Source organism: Chroicocephalus ridibundus, chromosome 3, assembly GCF_963924245.1.
Source record: "Chroicocephalus ridibundus chromosome 3, bChrRid1.1, whole genome shotgun sequence".
NCBI lineage: Eukaryota > Metazoa > Chordata > Aves > Charadriiformes > Laridae > Chroicocephalus > Chroicocephalus ridibundus.
In genome coordinates this window covers 28,962,951-28,986,208 of record NC_086286.1, presented here as the reverse complement: position 1 = coordinate 28,986,208, position 23,258 = coordinate 28,962,951, and the positions used below count along the sequence as shown (strand labels likewise).

Genomic DNA, 23,258 nt, shown 5'->3' with positions numbered 1-23,258 from the left:
TTCAAATTGGTTCCTTTGTCAGTAAGCATTTTGTACAGTCCTGATCAAACACACTCTTCTAAATATTCTGACAGCTAATACATACTTCTGTTTCCAGTGTGTTTAATATCATACTTACAGTATAGTATTTCATAGTCTCCTGAGTTTGACATTATATACTTGTTGTCCGGGGACCAGTCAAGGTGTGTAATATAGCTGGAATGTCCCTGGAGAAGAATGCAGTAACACCAGTGTGAAACACGTATTTTAATTCAAACAGAAGTTGCACCCACAGATGGGGTAGTTAACAGCAAAAAAGCATCTCCCCACCCACCCCAGGTCCGCCACGATTCACTGGTGCTCCTTTGAAAGGCTCTTTACTCCCCAGTGCCACCCTCACTAACAGCTAAACAACCGCAGGCTGGGCATCGTGCCTCTCCCACCGCACGGTGGATTCTTCACTTATAAACGGTGTCGTCCCTCTCAGACCCCAGAATGATTTACTCCCGGAAGGTATGTTACTAAAATATTGATGAACTCACATTCGTACTTGAATTAAGAAGGCATACATGGCTACTAATTGAGAAAGGTGAGTAGTTTGCACAGGATCATTTTTAGATCCCAACAGGAAAGTGACAAATAGGACTCTATTTTATTTCTCTATCCATTCAAAGTAACTCCCATTAAACGCACACACTTTCAAATAATCTTTGCTCATCCTAAAAAATTAGGCTACCTCAGTTAACAACCACCATGTAAAACTACAAGATCAAGGACTGGTGTTACAAGAACACCCTTGTAAGCTTTTTGAAAGTTTCTGCCACGCTGCTTACACTGCATACATGTTAGTGCCAGCTTCGAAAGGAGTCTTCTCTATAGACACAGGGGCATCTATATAAGAATCTAAATACTTGAGCCTAATTGCTTAGTTATCACTACCACGAGCACCCTGAGGGCTAAACACCCATCTTTGTTTTTCAGGGAGAAGCTAAATGCAGCTGGTCAGAATATTTTTCCTGTGTGCAAACTTTTTTGTAGTAATAATAATATTACTAGTAATAATAAAGACTTGAGAAGCTCCAGACAAGCTGTATAAGGTAGGAATAAATTATTTCTGTGTAGCGGAAGGGGTAGAAAATTCATTAAAGTGACATCTATGTCACTCGCTTCTTCTTCTGCCCTTCCATTTCTTCTTACTGCCCCTCTTCCCCTTGTTAAGACCATCCATTTTCTCCCCTTCCTAGTCATTCTGCCAGCCAACAAAACCTTCTTGAGTGACAGATGCCAATTCATCAGTGGGCATTATGAAGATGGTGTCCCTTGGTCCCCTGCAAGGTCTCTTGGCCCAGCCTGCAGCTGCCGTGCCAGCTCCTTGCTGGAGCACTGTGCTGGCTGCCGTGCCACCCACCACGCCAGCTTCCACTAGAGACAGCTCCAAGAGATGCTGATGGCTTCCAGAATTACATGTAGAAATACACCCACGCCTGTCTCCCTGTCCCCAGGTCCTCTCTGTGAGACTACAAAAACATTTAGGAGAAAAGCTAGCCTTTAAGATTTATTTACTTATGAACTAGTCTCTGCCTCAAGTAGAGGAACTGTGTATTGACATAACTACTCTGCAGTCATGGGTGAGATATATGATATCGACATGCAAACTTGGTATTTCGAAAAAAACCCAAACAAATGCACAATTGGCTAGGATTTTTTTCTCCCCCCCAATATTTTCCAAGTCTTCAAATTTGCAAGGAAACTCCAACATGGAAAAGAACTGGTCAGTCATTTACTAAATCCTGCCAGACATTTGGCAGCTGTTACAATTCCTGCGGGCGGTGGGGGAGGGAACAAAGCAATTGGCCAGGGGGCTCCACGCTGCAAAATCCCTTCAGGCAAGCGATCACCGAATGATGAACTGGAACATAACACTGTCATAATATTTTCAATGGGACGATCCCATTTTCTATTAAAATCTTTCTCTGGTAGCTGCCCACTGATAAGGCAACTTTTTACTCTTTCCTTTTCTGTGCCTTTATATACAGCAAACATAATTACTCACATTATCACTGGCTAGTAAAACTATCCGACTAACAAAAACCCTCTCCTTCATTGGCAATGTTTATCTGCTTCAGACTTAAGTGGTGCAAGGGCTGAAACGCCCACAGCCTATAGGACAGGCACGCTAATTATTTCAGGTTAAGTCCAGTGTATCAAATACTGCAGGGTGGCTGCCTGTCACGCTCCATGGCCCTCTTCGTAAATGCAGGGCACTTGCTTCTCCTTTGCTAACAGATATCTGCAATGTAAGACAAACAGAGACAGCTCCAGCTACCTCGGAGCTGCTGACAAGCTGGAAGTTCATAACCCAGCCCATACCTTCACATTGCTGTCTGCATAGCTGGAGCCCTCAAAAAACAGCTGCACAAGTCGAAACGGTTGTTTCGGCTCATCTGAAATTCTTTCTGATCCCAACCAACACCATCCCTCACCGTGGAAACACGCTCACAGATCAGCGGCTCGCCTCTCTGGCAGCCGCAGAAAGCCTGGTTGTGACTGAAAGGGGATTTAAACGCAACAGTGGGCATACAGCCCTTATGCACAAGCTGATGCCGGTTCAGTAGATAAAATCCTTGTGAAAGTATTCAAATAACGTATTTGAGTTGGAAGAAACAACCAGAAGTTGACTACCAGGAGGACTGAGTCATACTACTTGGAGGTCACCCGCAAGGCTACTGAATGACAGAAGAACGCCAGAAGGACGCGGTGCCAGGGCCCCAGCACCGGCCAGGAGAGCGTTCCGGGTCCCGAGCGTGCCTGGGTGTCCCCCCTGCTCAGCATCAAGCTGGTACCGAGCCGTCAGGGTGCTGGCAGGCAGCTGAGGGGAGGCACAGGGCGCCTGAAACCCGACCGGCAGCGCGAGCTCGGGCCAGCTGACACGCTGCTGCCTTCTGCGCAGGCGGGGAGGGTCAGGGCAGCTCAGCCCCGACACAAACCAGGCTGCTAATTTTGGCTTCTACGCACAGTCACTCAGACTGAAGAAAAAAATAATAAAAAGTGGTTAACTGAAATCTGCTTTGAAGCCTTAACCCTTCTGCACGAGCATAACAATGTTCATTTCTCCCATCCCGATTTCTACAAACCCCTTTCTTGCCAAGGCAGAGGTACAGACAGACGTACAGATGCCTGACAAGAAGCTGCATACAGGAGGAAAAAGGCGAGGAAGGAGAGAAATCCTTTTCAGTGGGGTGGTACTTTCTGTTTCAATGCAGTTTCACCATACTTAGGTACACGGGAAACTGGTTATTGCTTAATATTCCCAGCTTTAGAATTACGAGATCACTTACTAGTAAGATTACTAAATAAAGTGGTATTCTCTGCAAACTAATTGCACCTCCGAAACACTGTCCTACAACGTAGGGGCAAGGGGGCCCAAGCATCAATCGACGCTGGTTTAAATTGCCATATGCTCTCTCCTGAACATAATACATATAATATACAGAAATAAATGATCTCATACATCTTCAAAGAGCTCACAGAGGCCCTAAAGAACATAGTGAGCTAAATGTTACATACGTTAAGATTAGCCATCTTTGAGTGACTTTATCTTTTATGGTTGAAAAAAAAATAAGTGATGGGGTGAAATGCTGTACTGAGGCACGGTCATCTGCTGCCATCCCCGGGCAGCACCGGGCCCCCAGTCTGACCTGCCTGTAGGCTCAGCCTTTTCCTCACTGCCTGAGCTCCCCAGGAAGGCTGCAGATCCAATTTCTTGTCTCACGACCATTGCGCTATGAAGCTAATCCCATCACCACCCTCCTCGAGGGCTGCAGGACGCCCTGGCTCACCCCGCACCACAACCCCGCCACTGAGGAGTCCCCAGCGCACCCAACAGCCTCTTCCCTCCCAGCCACATCCCATGCCAGTGCCAAGCCCCCACTTCCAGCCTCCGGACCACAGGGGTGGGGCAAACCCACCGCTGCTGACTGCCTTGGCAGCCCTCTGCCCCCAGCAGCAGCTGGACCCAGGCTGGTCTGGACCCCCCTGCTCCAGCAACACGGGGCGTCCTCAGCCAAACAATGGGTAGAAATCTCTCAAAGACACTGTACATGGCACTAAAGGACTGGCTAATGCCAGCCTTCCCCCTAACTAACAGCTTCCACTGCAAGACTTGCACCAAAGGCTGTAGAAAAGGCAAAAAAAACCCAACCAAAGTTAGAAATTAAAAGAAAACAAAACCCCACACTTCAGCCTTATGATCTCCTTACCTTCCCTTTTCAAATTAACAAAGCAGCTTAAGAAGCTCTTGTATTTTTAAAAGTGAAGAAATGCAATTGGTGACAAACAGTGTTTGAGCAGGGGATGCATTCCTTAAAAACCCCAACATTTCACATGTGAAATGTGAACCTGTTCTTATGATATCATTTACAAATCCCATTAAGGTTCAGATGTTCTTTATGTAAATATTCCTAATAACCTAAAGAAATAGCTGAACTTTAAGCCAGGTCATTAGATAACTAAACACTTAAGAAAAAAAACCAGGTATGTCTTTTCAGCACTAGGACAACCTTATGTAAGTGTAAGGACTAATACAAACTCCACTACTTCTGCTACACTTACATTTATTCACCCTGAGCCAGAAATTTATTGTTAACACATCCTCCAATTCCAAATTTTGTAGTAACAATTACAGATGAAAATAGTGCATATTTGCAACCTCCAAAATTACATATTCTAACGAAATTCCACCATCTAATGTTATGTTGGTCCAAGGAGTACTTTACCAATAGGGGGAAAATACCCCCCAAACAAGTATAATATTTTCCCCAAAAAAGTTTCAGAATATAGGTAACAAGGCATTTCTCCATCTTACTGCTAATTTCCCATTTCAAAGAATGTCAATAGTTGGAGAAATTAGCCATATTTTATGCAAAAGTGTTCACCTAATACTAATGGCTGCAGCACTCATCAGACTGAAGTTTAAAATCCATCAAATGCTGAAAAAAACTCCATAAAACGTATAACCAAAACTAAAACCAGAAAAGCATCCACTGCTTAACATCTTAGTGTATGTATAAGATCAAAATGCAAGAACTACTGATTATATTTGCTCCAAAACTTACAGTGCATTTTCCATATCTGCTATACTTTCTTCCATTTTCTGTTACTACGTAGAGGTAAATAAAGTTGTCATGGGATCCAACTGCAAGTAAGGTGCCATCTGCAAGACAAAATATTTGACATAAATTAAAAGAATGTTTGCTTTCCAAATCTTAATGATTTCAGATTTATCACTAAGACAATAGTCTCAATTAAACTAGAGCTTACAAAGTGTATTTAAGGATACATAACTGTTTACATCATGTTGTTTTTCAGTATCTGTTTACTTTGTGGGTTTGTTTTTTGAGAAAGATCTTTCACTTCTTTTTTAAGCGTCCAACGGACAGGGTGTAAGTCATCAGACTGCAATGGATTTCTGGGAACAGTTGACAGCAGGCAGGCTTGAGTTTTCTATATCACAAAAAACGCAGTACAGTATTTACTCTATAGTTAGCTTAGCTTTGGGGGCGGGGGGCTGAATATAAATCAGCACTAAATAATGTCTAAAGAAGTGGAGCATTTAAATATTATAAGCAGTTTTCTAACCTGTGTTGTCTCGATTAAAAAAAAAAAAAAAAAGTACATGGACAACAGTTGCCTTGAATCCCAATCAAATGCCTCTAGTGTCAATGAACACCAGTGCTTGAGTGCTTTAAGATAAATTGCTGCACTTGGCAGATGTGGCAGCAGCAGAGAAACATTCTGCCCACTGACATGGCATGTTATCCAAAAGAAAACAAGAAACAGATTTACAAGAGTGTTCTTCCATCCAGTTTTAACAGAGAGGAGTCAGCCTCTGATGATCTGTCACATCACGTCTGAAAAAGAGACTCAGTGCTGGCTTGGGCTCCGTGTAATCCCCATAGAAATACCTAACAAACAGCTCTGAGTTTCAGACAGACCTGAGCTTGGTTTTATGGTTTTGTATTAATAAACTTGAAAATTAAGTAAGTAGTATATTAAAATGTCATTGAAATACTGAGCTTTTTACAGACTTTTCTGTTCACCTGTCAACTATTTAGTTGAGAACCTTTAATTTTTCTGGGAGCAAAGCTAACATTTAGTATAACAGCAGGGTTCAACGTGAAGGGAAGGCGACTGTAATGTTTGCAGTTATACATAAACAAATGTGTAACCAAGTATTCAGTTATATATTAAGCATGTGAAAACAATTTTTTTCAAAGCTCTGCCTTTTCTAGTGACTGAGGAGTAGTTTAACGCTGTTTAACAGAACAGACATCTCATTTATCAGCAATTATTCTGGACATAAAAGTCTGCCTACCTACTGAGTAGCGCATCACTGAGAGCTGTTCATTGCCATCAGTGTGTATTGAAACCAGATCCCTCGTTTCTGCATCCAAAACAAACCACCTAGGGAGAGGAGAATTCCAGTAAGTATCACTTCCACTAAACAAAAAAGCAAGCAAAAGAGCAATAATCACTGCCTGCCTTCATCTCCTTATGCTAGCCCCTCAAGGGCAGCACAGCGAACATCTGTTTTGAATGGAACGCTTTTCTGGTTCACAAAGCAATACAAGTTTCACTGAAGAATATATAAAAGATTCTAGATACGGCCCATTTTCTCCCCCTCCCCTGAACATTGTAGTAATCACCAAATTGTCCACTGGATGATAAACATGCCACCAGATAGCTAATATGACTGCATCTTATCATCCTGAAGCCATAAGGCTACAGCTGAATTTTAATCTACTACTTACCCATTTTGAAGAACAGCTTTAATATAAAACCCGATCTTTCAAATTGTATGAAGCAAAGTTAAAAAAACCCCAAAACCAAAAGTAGTAAGTAGGGAGTGGAAAACATTTCCATACTCGTTTTAAACACAAAGTATATTCTAATTCGGTATTTTCCCCTCAGACCATAAATGAATTATTTTATCAAAGTAAGAAGGAATAACCATTTACTGAAATGTGATGGTTCATAACCTAGCTTTTTTTTTTAATTTCCTGCTTGGATGATTTATAACTAAGGTAATTAACAATAACTTTTAAGCTGCATTATTAGTTACGAGGCACATGTAAAAAGCTCAGAGAAGCTTACAAAAATTCAGTGGACGTCCCCTGATAACAAGATGGGCAAGATCAGCAGAACCTGGGCATTTTGCAACAGTTCTGATGCCCATCTAACTCCTAAATATAGAGAACATTAGCAAGACAATAACAATTTAATAAATATATATATACACAGACATGTTTATCATGAAAATGGAACATGGCAACATGGCTAAATACAGTAAAGCTGTACTCAGAATTTAATTTATTTGCCCTGAACTGATCTCACGACCACGTGCACACACTGCAGCCAGGTTTCCGTCCCCAGCGGCAAACCTCGAGTTCACACACTGTGGAAATGACTAAGGCAATTCCACCCACTGTCTCCTAGTGAACTCCGTGGAACATCGCTAAAGCTAGGACCACTTATTCCATAACAAACTTATATAACCTAAAACAAACTCCAGGAACAACAGCGCCCATTGCTGCTTTCTATTGATGGAGATGAGATTCCAGCTTGTGCTGATCCAGTGTCCAGCAGCTAGGTATCTAGAAAGTGGCCTGGTCCCAAGTGGCTTAAAACCAGCTTGTGGTTAGGGAACTACATGAAAGAAATTAAATGACATACACGTAAAAAAACCTCAGCCCCACATGCCACAGACTGCTGAATTATCTGTGTGCAAGACAGATGGAACCAGTGGAGAACAGCTAATGTTTGCACTGGAAAGCAGTAGAAACTACACTTAAGAGTTTCTCTGCTGAGAATCCTTGCTGAAAGTTGACTTTTGGTTTCTACCAATCTACACACTGAAGCTTTGAAGGTTCTCTGAATGCATTAGGAGTTACCATTCTGCTACTTAGTTCAAACTATGTCCCGCTTTGGCCCTGCCAAATACTTCACTAAAATGTTACCTGGCTGATAACTCTGATGGGGTGTGGATATTAAAGAAAAAACCTCTCCAAACCACAAAAGGGTTTGGCAGGGGCGAAGAGAGAGGGTACCTATGCCATTTTGCCACCATAGAAAGAAAACCAATCACTCCATCATGATGGCAAGACTGCTCTAAAAGTACATCCTGATGGGATGACAACAGAAATGTGAAGAACACACATGGAGGCATCACTGAATTGGAGTCATGTTGCTTGAAAACCAGACAAGAAGCTGGTCTGAAAGCCAATGTCTCACTGTCTCATTCTTATTTGTCTTTTCCTGAATCCAGCACAGGGTGGAGGGTCCTCACTGCTTCAGCTCAGGTGGGCAACACACAGACCTTTTGCTTTACCAGAAAACTTACGCTGTAAAATCTATTTATCTAGCAAGATGACACGACATGATTTGTTCATTTCGAGCAGCATAATTGCGGCACCTGGATAAAAAAAACCTGATTATGAGCACAGTAACACCCAACAGCAGCCTTCTTCCATGAAGCAGACGGGTACCCCCTTCCCATGCCCTCCCGTGGGTGACCATGCTGCACTGTGCTTCTGCCAGAGAACCAAGGGGAGCGCTGAGCCCTCGTGTCCCAAAATACACAGCCAGGGCAGGGCAGGGAGCCTGCTGTGGTGGGGACATGCCTCTTGATGCTAGCCTCTTTAGGTTGGTCCTTTGAGAGTGTTACCTGAACCAGGTAACCCTCCAGCTAATATTATATAAAGTGAAAAATACCCAAAGCCAAATGCAACCAGAAAAATATGCAAAACCCCCCTGTTTTACTGCAAGCACAGAGGTGGTATTGTGCAGTATCAAACACAATGCAAAACTGCTGCTGCTCTCAAGACGGCACACTGAACTTCGTCTGGCATTAGGAGACAGCATTTAATGACACCGGTCCTCCAAAAATTCTGAACAAGAGGTACTAGCAGCAATCTTAGCTGACCATGGAAAGAGTCAGTGCACCAATTCTGATGTTAATTTAAGAAAGGAAGCAGTGGTCACGTCTAGTTCAGCTGTTTCTTGATGCTTCCACAAGCTGTAATCAGACATGCTCTCTTCAATCTTCCAAGCTCTCCCAATGCCGTGGCAGACACTGCATTTGCCAGCAAGAACATCTCCATCAAATGTGTCTCCAGTCTAGTGGCTAAGGCAGTTCATCTGCATGCCTCACACAGGCCCTTCTCACAAACAGCTGGGGTCCACCTTGAGACTGGGCTTCGGGAGAGGATCTTCTTTCCAACACGAAGGTATGCAACACACAAATGGCAGCTGACCCTGAAAGAGTCCTAACCGGGCTGTGAAACACAAAGCTTGGCTGCCAAGTGAACTCCTGATCCACAGACTGGATGAAATAAATGCACGAAGGGTATCCCAGCTGTAAGATAGTGGCTCCTTTGCTTTTTCTGATTTTTATTGATTTTTCTCCCAATTGTTACTGAAGATAACATAAAACTTGTTCGTGAGTTCACATAAACAGGACAGAACTTTTGCCATTTTCATCTGTTTCTTGCCTTCCTATTTCTTTACTTTTAAAAAAATACTAATAACCTATCTAAAAAAGATATGTTTTTAGAAACAAAACCCCTTAAACTACTCTCTTTGGAAAACAAGTTCTGACCCATGACAGACATTTATTACTGACAATTCACATCTGTGAATGCAGAATTTTTCTGATGAAATCAGCGGGGAAACAGTGTTCCAAAGTAGTAATATATTTTTGCACTTAGACTTGCAATTCCCACGTTTAGTTAATACCGAATGTTGAACCTGCAAGGCATTAATTAATCAGACTCACCAAACCAACCAATCTTACAAGATTAGTTCCCTGGGATATTTCGGCTTCTTCATCTTAGTACCACAACATCTTAGTACCAGAAGTGGTGTAAATCTTAATAGTTCTACTGACTGATTTACCTCCCTGTGGCTCTGGCTTACGCTGGTCTTGTCCTCCAGCCTTCAGTTTTCTTAATGTTAGTACTTTTGTAAGAATCTTATTAGTCTTTTTTTCTGCAGTGCACAGCACTCAAGATATTCTACACAATTAGGCCCAGGAAGGTCTACTTCCCTGCAAATAATAACACTGGCAGCATGGCAAAAGGATCTGCACTGTGCCTTGAAAAACCCACTGTTCTGGTAGGATTTCTGATTGCCAGCCCTTTTTAGTTTTTGAGCTGTGCATTTACAGCAAACAGCAGGATCCACAAAAAGTATTAGTTCTTTCCAAAGCAGGCTTAATCCCAGGCAACTGATGATCAGGCACACAGAGGTATTTAAAGAAGTGGTTAACAAAACCTGCAGCACAGACCATTTGCAGACAGCCCAAAAAGGGAAATGATACCGAAATACTCATCGTGGGAAGTGGTACGTGAAAAGCACACCAAAACCATGATGTGTTGGTCTGGTAAAAACCCACTGCTGTGAAACAGCAGACAAGAATGAGAAGAGAGGTAGAAAATGCAGTTTTCTTTTTCCTGTCACAATTTTAACCATCAAACCCAACTTTCCTAATGCTCCACTCCCTACCCCTGTCTTACTGACCTCCTTACCGGAAGCAGAGCAGCGCTAAAATGACAATAGATAGACATCATCCAAGGTTTATTGAACTCTAAACAAATTAAGAGTCATTTAACATTGGCTTTATGCATTCTGGGCTATGAATCAACTAAGTTATTTAATAACTTGTTAAGGGCCTGAGTGAGACTGTCTTCTCTCGTATGTTATTCGAGATACATCATGCAGCTCTCATTGCTTGGGAAACAACTCCCTTGGACTGGATTATCTGGCACAGAAAGCACCGCGTGACGCCACTGGTTAGGCAGTAAATTTAAAACAGTTCTGTTTATCTTGATTCACAACTCCACTTATTTCTCATACACTTGTACGCTTACCAGGCCTTGTATCAATTCAGTTTCATTTGTATATCTCAAACCTATCATTGAATCATGTAATTTCAGAACGCAATAAAATATAATGGTGAAAATATAACTGCTCAGTTCCAAAAAGAATGGGGTAAAAAAACCCAACAAACCAACCCAACCAAAACCCAAGGCCATCATAATAAATTTATCCAACACAGTATAAATCCGTTGCCTCAAGTAACTAAAATATATGAATTTAAACTGAAAAGTGCTGAACTGAAAAAGTAACGTTAAAACACTCCAGGGTGGAGGGAGAGTGGGGGAGGAGGGTCAAAAGCAAAGACTGAACACTTCAGCCACTCAATATGCCGTCATTGTGCTTTGATGTGATTTCAAACATGCCTAATAACTCTCAAGAAATGCAGCCTGACCTTCTATTCCCTTTTCCCTGTTTCAAGTACTATTAGGCCAGTATCTTCTGCTCTGTTTAATGAAGGTACAAACACTTGTTCAATTTAATGCTATCATTAGAAAGAGATGAAAAAATGGAAAGGTACAACATGGAAACTGAATATACAAGAGCTCAGCATGATTCTTCTCAGGGAGGTAAACTGGGTTTTCTAGCCTGATATTATACCTAATGAATTTAGTGCAGACTGCATCTTCATCCTGAAGAAGGAAACTCCTTAAAAAAGTATCTAACATTTTGGTTTTTAGGCATGAGGTTAGATATAAAAGGGTGCAATTTAAACGCCCAAAAAAATACCAGTTTTCTTACATGCACTGTGCACTATTTTACCATCCACTTGTCAACCATGAGGTATAACTAAAAAATAGGTCAAAAATGCTAGTAGATTTAATATCTGCTCCTCTCACCTTTCTAATGCTATGAATATCTTGTTTTTTCTTTTAATTGGTACTTGCTAAAAACCCACTGCATGAGACTCCTTTCTTGTGAGATGATTCCAAGCCAGAGCTTGATTATGAATTAAAACAATTTTTTTCCACCACTGAAAGAAGCCTGAGTTAAAAGATTCAGCTTGTGTTTTGATAGCTTTCAAATACGCAACTATTTCAGGAAGAATATGAACAGCTCAACAGCACTTCATTGCACCAATGTGCCGTGTTGAAATTTGTCTTACACAAAAAGAAAAATCCTAGCCTGTTCACTTGCCTCTCCACATCAATTTAAAAGGCTGCAAGCATGTTTGAGAAAGATCTGTACTGTATCTGTCTTATAAACTAATGTAACATACACATGATATTAAAATATATGATACTATGTAAAGAAAATAAGGAGTGCTCACGGAAACCCCTGCAAAAAATATAATATAAAAAACCCCCAAAAATCAAGATCTGGGCTTTCATGAAAGAGAAGTTAAAAAACCAAAACAGCCTAAGAACAGTCAAATAATCCTTCTGTCTTCATCTAACCCATGTAAGAAAGATCTGCCCCTTCCCCCAAGCTTTTTAGGCTACTTAACCTTAAGCAAAAAGAATACAAAGCAAATGAATTCCTATATAGAAGACGCGTAGTATCAAATTGTCTGCTTTAACCTTTCTTTCAATCATCACAATTCAGTCGAAAGACATTTACCTGCCCGAGTGCGTTCCTATCGCAACCACTGCTCCACTGGGATGGAAGTCAGCACAGTGCCCTGGTTCCTGAATGGAGAGACATGGACACATCATTCATCTTACAGTCAAAAACCTCTTGTACCAAAGCCATCCTAAAAGCCTGAGGTGAACTGACGCAGGGAAAACCAATCAGTTAGCAGCACTGCTTATAATCCTCAGACAGATTTATGTAACGTATCAGTGACATGCGCTACATGACCTTCTTGAAAGTCAAAAGTCTAAATTTCTGTGTAAAAGCATACTTCTGTTTGAGTGTTCAGACAGAACTAGCCAAAACATGAAATGAACAATGACAGTAAGGAAGGACATCTAAAGCCAAACCTTGCACAACCCTATCTTCAGCTTGTTTGAATAATTGGGAAAAAAGTTTAACTGTTACAAGAACAAAGGCATCACATAATGGTAACCAGATTACAATCTGATGAGCATAGTTAAGTTTATCAAAGTTTCCGAATGGCTTTTTTTTTAAAGCCCTAACTAGAGGATTTTTGCTTCTCTTGCAATCAGATGGGACAAAGGTGTTACAGAAAACTAATGTTTTTTCCTATTTTTCAGCTTTATATATGACATTACATACATCTAGCAGCCTGGTCCATTCCAGTGTGTGGTCCACGGAGTTCCACATACAAACTTGCCTATCTTGAGCACATGTTAAAAATAAGTCTTTGAAAGGATGGGATGCCAGTCCCCAGAGTTCATCTGTATGTCCCTGGAAAGAAAACACATATGAACTATATTATTATAATTATGAACATATTTAGCAAAGAATAAAACAAAGACTCTCTAAAAATAACACACCAGCAAGGAAAGCCTTTGTTTTTGGATTATAGTTTTTTTTTAAAAAAAAAAAAAAAAAAAAAAAAAAAAAAGAAAAGAAAAAAAAAGTTGTGCTCACCTGTACCTCTACTAGGAAGCCATCATCAAATGTTCCCCGCAAAACAAAGTTTCGTGAAGTACCCACTAAAAACTGATCTGCTTTTCCTTCTGCTACTGCTCTGATTGTTCCATACTGGTCAGGAACCTACAAAAAGGAACATCTGTAAAACCACATCATGCATCTGGATAGGTGCTTGTTTTTGAAGGCAACAACTCAAATCCTGGTAACACTACCTTTCTCCAGACAGGCAAACCTAAGAAAAATGCAGGCGATACTAAGGAAAATCCTCAAAAAAGGGGCAAATAAGAGAAACTAAGGAAGGGCTTGGAGGAAAGAAAAATGTTAAATTTTCTGTTGAACTTAAAACAGAGGAGAACTGAAACCTCATACAGGCTCATTTATAGGCTGAAAATTTAAACCTTTTTATTATAAAGCATTGTCAAACACTTCAAAGGACAGCAACCAGAAGATATTCTATCATCCTAACTACCAAAGGGGGGAGGGGGGCTCCGTCTTGCTAGTCAATACCTTGCTCAAGGCAATCTCCTTGTCACTCTTGCTTTCTTACCTCAATTTCCCTTTCGGGATTCAAATCATGATCCCACAGGATGATCTTTCGGTCTTTCCCACCTCCAGTTAGCAGCATCCCATTCCTCATTTGACAGAGCGTAAACACACTGCCATCGTGAGCTTTGATTTGTTTGCTTATCTGATATACTCCTACATGCGCAAAAAAGAAAACAATAAAGAACACTACTCGTCTTTCCACCTGGGGTTTACAAGAAGCTGTGCCTTTTGGCAGAAGAATAAAGTAACAGTGTTTAATAAATAACTACATTTGGACTGTCAGGCTATTAGCATTGCCTTAGTATTGCAAACACAAGGTGGTAGTGTTTTCTTACAGGATAAGAAGATAAAACAAAGGACCTGCCTTTCTGAATACAAACTTTTTTGAGACTGGTTGTCCTAAAACTTGTGAAGGCAAGAACAAAAACTATTTCCAAAACGCTTTCCTTTCTCTGCTCTCCAAGGAACACAGTTTTTCCAGATGCAAGAGAAACTGTCCTTCAGAGTCAATAAATATTTAGCAAGTCATTATTAGAAAAGAATTAAAGTTATTTTATTAAAAGAAACTCAAAGACTTGTCTATAGTCTTACGGGAATAAAAGGCAAATTATTTATAGCAAAGTTTCCAGGATGCGTAAACCTAATATCTAATGCTGGATGTTGCCTCACTTAAAAATAGTATAACCAGCATTTGGTGTCTATCAACATATCCAAAGGAAAACACTAGGAAGAATGATAGAGAGATGAGAAAATGAAACAACAAAGGTAGCAATCCTTTTGCATCCTAATTCGGTCTTCGTGTCAAAAGAACTACTGTAAGAAAGCATATTTTTAAAAAAGCAAGATTATGGTGCTTTGAGACTGGCATATTTTCAAATAACAATCACAGAAAAAGCCTAAAACACCACTCAAATAAATACCAGATTAACTTTGCTGACTCTGCCTATGACTCCAGTCAGTTCAAGTCAGCATGCTCTCGACACTGAGAAAAAGAGTTTGAGATCAAGTCCTGCGACCAATCTAATACAATAAAACAACTAAGAGATCCCATATTTAATTAAGCCAGTGTAAATAAATGTTCTATTCAGTATCTTTTAATATTATACTGGGAAAAGGTTATTTTTTCACTTCAAAATTAAACATCAAATAATTTGTTAAATTACTTTTCCATTGCAGTTAGTTTGAAAGACAAGAAAAAGATTTACCTACAAAAACAGACTTACCATTAAAAATTTACTTTTTACATGAATGTTTTCCTGGCATACCAATTTAAACCAGAGTGTTTGAAATAGCTGCCAAGTGAAATAAATTATCCTTGAATTTATACGTTACCTTAGGGCTCAGCTGTGCCAGGTCTTCATATGTTGGGTAACAAATCATTTTCCTTTCTTTTTTTTTTATAAAAGCTGTGCCCTAAAGAGTAAGTTTAACTCAAATTTCAAATAAGGTGGGGTTTAAAATATATTTTACAGCCAAGACTTGAGCATCTGCTAAACCAGATACTGTTATTTGTGTAACTGGTACAACTACGCATGATATTTTTCCTTCACATGTAAGTCTATTAACTTCAGCTTCAACACTTAATGGTACTCCTCTGAGACTAAGTGTGGTACAACATAAGATTTCAGAGGCAAAGGTAGCCTGCAGAATCCTCAAACTGATCCTACAGCCTTTTTCAAATCTCAGGATGAAAGGAAAGCTGATTAACTGCACATTTTTTTTAAAGTCGAAACATTTAGATTAAATCGTTTTCATTAATTTCAGGCACAGTCCCATTAATTATTAAAAAACTCTAGATTGCTCTTAAGTCAGAAAATTCATGAAGCTTGAAGGAGTTTAGTATCACCTCTTAATAACAGGAAGCGTACACCCTTAGTCAGGTCTATTTCCCTTTTCTAATGCAATCCTTTATATATTTTTTTTTTTTTAAATATATATATACACACACACACACACATAGTCTTCTACAGACTATCTAAAATCTGTGATTAACTGTGAATATATCCTACCTTTAGGTCCTTTTCCTGGAGTAGATTCTACAGTAGTTTTGCCCCATATAAGTATTATCCCACCTGAGTCTCCAGTGAGCACATCACCATTGCCCAAAAAAGCCAAACACTGAACAAATTTGGGTTTTTCATATTTCTGAAACAAAATAAGCAAAAGAAAGGGATAATTGCTTATACTCTTTATGTGATTAGTATAATGTATCCACACCCATACACCCTGCATACATATAAGCAGAATTTAACCTTTTTTGTTTGTTTACATCTCTGCTCAAACAGTACACGGTAACAACGGAGCAAATTTATAGAAAGCATGAACAGATTGTTCCATTGACTTAAAAATGATGTGATATCAAGACATTCTTACCCCAAATATCCCTTGCTTCCTTGATAATGAATTGCCACTCCAGGTCCAGAAAAATATATGAGATTTGCCACATGTTATTATGGTATTTGCATCAGTTGGATGGAATTCTACAGCAAGAACCACTTCGTTTGTAGTCTGAAACAATATCAGGAATACTGTTTATTCAGATATGACATTAACTGCTACAAGCACATGTAAAATCCCAAGTTTTAGAACAGAGATACTTGTAACTAGACAGCTCATTGTATGCTTGAAAGAATCTGTAAGTGTTCTGTGCTAAATCAACTATCTGAATGACTGCACGTATCATTTTATAGATTTTGATTTTTTTATATTCATAAGAGATCTTTATAAAACTTCAGTAGAAAAGCCAAGCGTTTACATTCACTTTTTAAATCATGAAAGCTTCTGCCCTCTGGAATAGCTACGACTTCTGCTACAGAAATGAGTGATGTATAAAAGACACTTTTTTGGGTTGAAAATCCTGCTTAGTTTCTGCACAGACTAGTTTGCTATTCTAGATAACAAAGCTTTGACAGAGGCAACTGAGACAATGGTAACATAGTAGGATTATATACATCATTCTCTTTCTGAAATTCTATAAAAATTCCTTTGGCTTCTTTCTTCTTCTCCTTTCCTCCTCACAAAGGAGAAAAAAGAAGAAGCCTGCATAACTTGGAACTCTGAAACATAGGGTCCCACCTTTGTATTTTTACTGGCCGCAAGTATTGTTACTGAATTACTAACACCTCACCAAATATTTCATCCTTTTTTACAAACATAAAAACCTGACCGGTCATTTATCTAACATCTAATGTATATTAAACCAAACCGTCTTTGAAGACAACCTCCTGAAGGCAATGGCTCTAACAAACACCAATGCATCAACGCATTTACCTCTATGAGATTTAAGCCCATGCTTTAGAAGATGACACTTAAAAGCACTGCTGAATCAGCACCTGTAGGAGTGCCCTTTCCCACGCCACCATTGTTGGCTCACTTTGGGAAAACAACCTTCTTAAGTTTCATTTTTTATTGATGGCCATATTTATTGAATTATGCTTCTCATACACGGTTTCCTCCACATGATTGGATCTGCTATATCCACAGATCGTATGGAAACTAAGGACTGAAAAATTTAACTGAGTTCAGCTGAGAAAAGGCTTCTATTCTGCACCTGAGCTCAAGGGATGAAATTCTGCTCACACCAAACCCCACTAGCATAGAAGGTGCTTAGGATACTGCAAGATCAAGTCCTAAACATGAATAAATACTGAAGGTCAGGTTATCCCTGCCAAATTGTTTTTAGACAATTCTGAAACACCAGGGAACTCCTTAAAGAGTGAAAATAGTTAAAACATGGTGTCAAATAAAATGGGCATATGCCAAATAGCTTCACATTAAATATCAGCAGGGAAATAAAAATACTGACATAGAGTTACATTAAAACTTATGGAATGGAATATAATTAGTATTAGTCAACATAATTTAAAGAAAATGGGTCAAACCAACCTGATTTTGTTATCTGAAATTGCAAGTTTGTAATCATATAGACATACGTGCTTGTAGAGTATTCCACTTGCCAACTCATGATTAAAAAGATTAAAAAATACTCAGTCCCACATCCATGTCATATCTCCTTGCTTGATATAGTATAATGCAAAGCAAGATGTCTCAAAATATGGACTTCAACAGCAAGTTATTATTGGATTGGGTGTTTCCAGTGCAATCAACTTTACATGAACATTGAGCGTTAACACCTCTGAACGCTTCTCATTGATCAAAAATTTATTGATCAAAATTTAAAAGGTTACAAAAGAAACAGGAAAGCAAACAAGACTGCAGTCTACAAAAGTACTAATGGACTTCAAATTAGAAGAGACACATGACCAAAAATCAACGTCTGGAACTCAATTCAGACAAAAATGAAAATAAGGAATGTCTAAAAGTTGGGGTTTTGTTAAAAAATAAACAACTACAGACTGAATCATCATTCAGTTTCTTAAAGTTCCCAGGGTTTATTTGTTTTAAATTAGGAAAATATTAGAGAATTGCTTTATTTGGATTGGCCCTTAGGGATGAATAAAATGTAATTATAAGCGCTCCAATATTCAAACCCCTTCCAATATACAAATTAAGAATGCCAGCAGTATTACATAGTTGCAGTTTCCAAGTAAGATCAAATGTGTGTCTCACCAATGGTTTTATTTATGGGATTAAACCCGCTTGTATTTCAGAATATTAATTTGTGCAATAATTACCTTTATTTCTGCTATTTTCGATTTCCTCTGCCAATCCCACACGGTGAGCATATGCTCATTAGAATCATCAATTACACACAAATGAGTACCAGAATCCTAAAGGAAAAAGAAAAGAAGCGCTGACAAAGAACTATCATACCTCATTTAGAAACAGAGCAGGGCATTAATATTTAAAAAAAACCACACATAGGTACAAATATAAATTAAGCAAGTCCTTTTAAAGGAATTCTAAGATTGGTATATCTGCTATTTTCCTTTACTCTTGAAGACATAGATTTTTGCATAATCTTATAAAAAATGACCATTGACCAATGACAAAAATCTTTCCCTTTTAGATTGTCGTTGCTGTCTTTTTTCGCTTTCTTGTTTGCAATATCAGACTAGTAGCAAAGAGGTTGCTCCCTTTTTATTATTCGGCAAATATTTTGTTTTTTCTCAGGTCTCAGAGGACAGACACACCGCTCCGCTTGTGGTTTTTTTTTTTCTTAAACACCACCACAACTTTACATTAGCAAATTTTGTAAGCACAACTCATTTCTTCCTCATGGAGCATTAAGTACCTGCAGTTTCATCATGTGGTTGGTAAAACTGCAGCAAAGGTAACACTGCCTGAATAAAATTATGCTTTCAGAGCAGAAATACTGGCATCTACGGTATTAAATAACCGAAACAGCTTACTTTGAACAATTTTACAATAAAATCATAAATATGGCTATGCAGAATTAAAAGAGCAGACAGAAAATCTTAGAACAAAAACATACTTATTCACAGCAACGCATACTTGCACAAACCAGTTGTTTCAAGGACATGTGTAGAAAGATTTGGAGGAGGCCTTATTTATTTTAAAGTTGATTCTGTCAGTTCAACCGCATTCTCTAACAAATTATGAAAATAGAGGTGGCTGAAATTTTTATTCCCAAATACTATTATGAGCAATAATATGCAAATATACATGTCAATTATTTAGCGGGAAGAAGCCCTGAAGCCAGCACTGGTGGCATACGCAGCTCTTGTGTGGGTTAATGAAATTATGTGGTAAACTAGACACTGCAGATTCAGTGTTTCAGTCTAGTGAGGAATGACATGAGACTGTAATAAGGTATCAAAATCAGTTTCAGCTGCAAACCAGAACTAATAAAACCTAAAATCTAGTCCTCAAAAATTCCTTACTGGTTTGTTTGTTTATTTGCCTTTTTTTTTTTTTTAAATGATGGAACAGATATATTTTTTCACCTTAAAAAAAAGTGTCTGAGTTTAAAAGCTTTATTGGTTAGTTACAGTGACGGGAATGACAGTACCCCTCTCACATTATTCTATCTCATTTATGCCACCCCCTTTCTTAAAAGAAAAAAAATAAAAAAAAAATATTTACTGAAAGACAAAACCTAGATATAACTAACCTAGCAACATTTCAACGTTAAGTGAAACTGCAGCAAGAATGCGTAAGCGTTTCTTTTTAACGGGTCACCCAGCGAGACTGTTGAGTCTCCATCCTTGGACATACCCAGAACCCAGCTGGACACAGCCCTGAGCAGCCTACTCTGGCTGAGCCTGCCGTGAGCAGGAAGGTGGATGAGGTGATCTCCAGACCTCCCGTCCCACCCCAGCTGTCCTGTGACTCTCTCCTCTTCTGTTAGCAAAATACAAAAGACATTCTTTTTCTGCCTTTTTTTTTTTTTTTTTTAAACACATATTAGTTCTTGCTGGCATGTGAGAATCACAGCCTGGGTTTTCAGGTCTGGTATGTCTCAGAGCTTTGGTGAAAATACACATATTTTACAAAAAAATAAACTTATTGCCAGTTTTGAAATGACAACTTTATCAATGACAAGTAGCACATCCCCATTTATTACTGATTTTTTTGATAAATTCTGTGGGCCCAGTAACAAGCCTTCTATTTTTTTTTTTCCTATGTAGAAGTAGAGGCACAAATTGAACAAATTATTCCTTGGGGAAGAAAAGCACAAGATAATGTGTTAGGGTTTTTTTTTAATTTCCTGTTGGTGGATAAAAACCTACTCCAGCTGCGCAAGCAGAAAAGTTACCCTTTATATCAGAATTCACTACAATTTGTCTTCATGAACCTCACTAACAAACTTGTTTGCAACATTCAAACAAAAACCCAAGCCCCTCACAAACAAAACCAAACCACCAAACCCAGCACAGACTTCAATTTCTAGTTAAGGCTTTTCTTGTCTGCTATTGATTCGCTATGTTAGTTTGTTACCGCAATTTTACATGTGCAATTTCCTGTTTTTCCAGCTAGCTCACCGTCAGCTGGTTCTATAAAGTAAACATAAACTCTACTGACACACTTTTAATACCGAAATGGATCAGCTAGATAACCACCTACAAAAACATCCAGAGGTTTGCTTCCCGTTTACATAGGACTGGATAAATTATTTAACACACCAAGTAATCGCACCCATCTTACCGCTTTGGAAAAATCCAAACACCCCACTCCACGTTCAAAAGTCCCGAGGCCGATAACCTGCAGCGTCACCAGGCTCACCGAGTCCCATACTCTAACATGGGGCTGCAGGGGCTGCGTGAAAAAAGCAACGGGACAAACAGCGTCATCAACAGTGAAAGCATCACACGCAGGTGCCAAGTTTTGTTAAGCAGATGCTACCTGAATTACAAACCGCAGACTGAAATGCAGGATGACCTGTGCTAACGATGCTGCTGGATAGTATCTTGAAGCTCAAAAGGCGAGAGTCAAGACAGTCTTGCTCCCTATGTCTGGGCTACAAACACGGCAGCAGCGCCATCGAGGCAAGAAATTAAGTATGGTGGCATTTGGTAGTTGTGAAAAATAAATCTTTGCCCAATTTAAGTCATTGAAAAAAATAATGGAAGAGTCATTCTGCATTTCAGACCCCAGACCTAGCAATTTTATGCAACAATTGAAAATAATGATCAAGCCATGGTTTTTTATATATAAAGTAGGGAAAAAAAAAAAAAAAAATAAATCCTGGTGCAGAGTCCCCTAACCATCACCAACCACTCAATGAAAATTTCCAAGTTTATATTTCATACAAGTACTATCCCAAACCAGCTTAGCTTCATAAATGTGAAACAATCACAAATAAAGTAGGAATTAAATTGGCTTAAGGACAGCGTTCACCATAGAAAGTCACAATAAATCATCCCACTGATGGAAAAACAAACCAACCAGCCCCAACAAGAGATGCAATAGATGTTCATTGGAAGCCATAGCAATATCTATACAAAAACCCCCAAATCAATTTCTTACAAAATCCAAGAAATTAAGTTGAACATCTGAATAAAGGTTATTTAATGTGCTTCTACACCTCATAATATGTCTTCCCTCCCCCCTTTTTTTTCCTGTGTCTATAACTTCATGAAGATAATCCAATTATGCAAATTCTGACAGAGTTCGCCAATAAAGCATTTAAAAGAGCTCTTTTGAACGCATTTAAATACATTTGCTCTCAAGTGAGCAAGTTCGTGGGAAAGGTTGACACACCTTCCACGAATTCTCAAGTTGGTTTCCTCTTCTGTGAAGCCTTAAGAGTGCACTGACCCACCGAACTGGGGACTTGATCTCCTCTAGGAGAAGACTTATTGAAAGAAATGTGACAAAAATTATGTGGCCTTATAAATTAATTACAAGCTTTACATTTGCTTGCAGAATTAAAACTGAGTTTCCTGTGTCACAGATAAAGGACTTTATGAGCTTCTGCTCTTTTCAATGTATGGTTGAGTGCTTAGTTGTTACTGTCTTTTGCTAGAGAGATCGGCTGTTACCTTAGGAACAGCGAAGTATCTCAGTAAATGTACTGCATAAAATAAACTGCAAACAGAAGGTGGTGATGAGATTAAAAAAACCCAAAACACTTTTTCCTGATTTTTTAAAACAAGATACTACTGCTCAACAGCTCTATTACTTACCCTTCCATCTTTATCCACTCCAGCTAACTGTCCTGTTGCAATTCTAATTTTGTCTGGATGAACTGCAAGACTAAGACAGACAGAAATATGACTTGCTTTTGCTGTCATAGGTCTTCAAAACTGAGAGGTTTTTTGTATATTTTTTTTTTTCTTTCTCAACAGAAGCCCATGAAGACACTTAAGATCCTAGATCCTACTATTAATGAGACAGCTTGAATGTTTTTCAGCAGACTGTTTCATTACACACTGTACTGATGGCTTGATCAGGCTTTTGCGATGGCTGCTGGCACAAAACCAGGAGTGCCAGAAGGACCACCTCCACATGTGCTCTGACAAATCGAAGGTTTGCACTGTATCGGGAGTCCACTGTAACAAAATATACATGTCTCATGACGAACTTCCTACATGTAGTTATATGCCATATTTATAAACACTACAGCATATTTTATGCCTAAACCTACAGATAGCATGGAACTGGGGAAAAAAGAGCTGAAAAGTTGGCCGAGGGCTTGTGCACCCAGGAGTCTGGGATTACTGCCACTTGAAATGAGTTACTGATGTAATTGTACTAATGAAATTCTCTAGTATGGTGTACTACGAGTGTAAATAAAAATCTGCTTTTGCTTATCACATTTTGCTTTGGAGCTGATGTGAAAAACCAGATTTCAGAGTACATACTCTCTTACTCGTGATTTTTTGACCAACCTTCTCTTTTGCTCTCTCTGTAAAATTGCAAAGGTGATGAAAGCCATT

General features: G+C 39.1%; 1 protein-coding gene across 5 annotated transcripts in view; it reads right to left on the bottom strand.

Annotated features, from left to right (window-relative positions):
* Nucleotides 1–23,258, bottom strand: part of EML4 (EMAP like 4) — a 163,551-nt gene that overhangs the window by 7,334 nt on the left and 132,959 nt on the right. For all 5 annotated transcript variants that reach the window (XM_063328567.1, XM_063328566.1, XM_063328565.1 and 2 more), the window contains 12 exons: nt 22,506–22,575; nt 21,025–21,135; nt 18,591–18,686; nt 16,330–16,464; nt 15,966–16,101; nt 13,958–14,109; nt 13,408–13,533; nt 13,090–13,221; nt 12,472–12,539; nt 6,353–6,441; nt 5,094–5,191; nt 119–206 (listed from right to left, as the gene is read on the bottom strand). In XM_063328567.1, the coding sequence (XP_063184637.1) occupies nt 119–206; nt 5,094–5,191; nt 6,353–6,441; nt 12,472–12,539; nt 13,090–13,221; nt 13,408–13,533; nt 13,958–14,109; nt 15,966–16,101; nt 16,330–16,464; nt 18,591–18,686; nt 21,025–21,135; nt 22,506–22,575 (1,301 nt within the window). The remainder of the gene's footprint in view (nt 1–118; nt 207–5,093; nt 5,192–6,352; nt 6,442–12,471; nt 12,540–13,089; nt 13,222–13,407; nt 13,534–13,957; nt 14,110–15,965; nt 16,102–16,329; nt 16,465–18,590; nt 18,687–21,024; nt 21,136–22,505; nt 22,576–23,258) is intronic.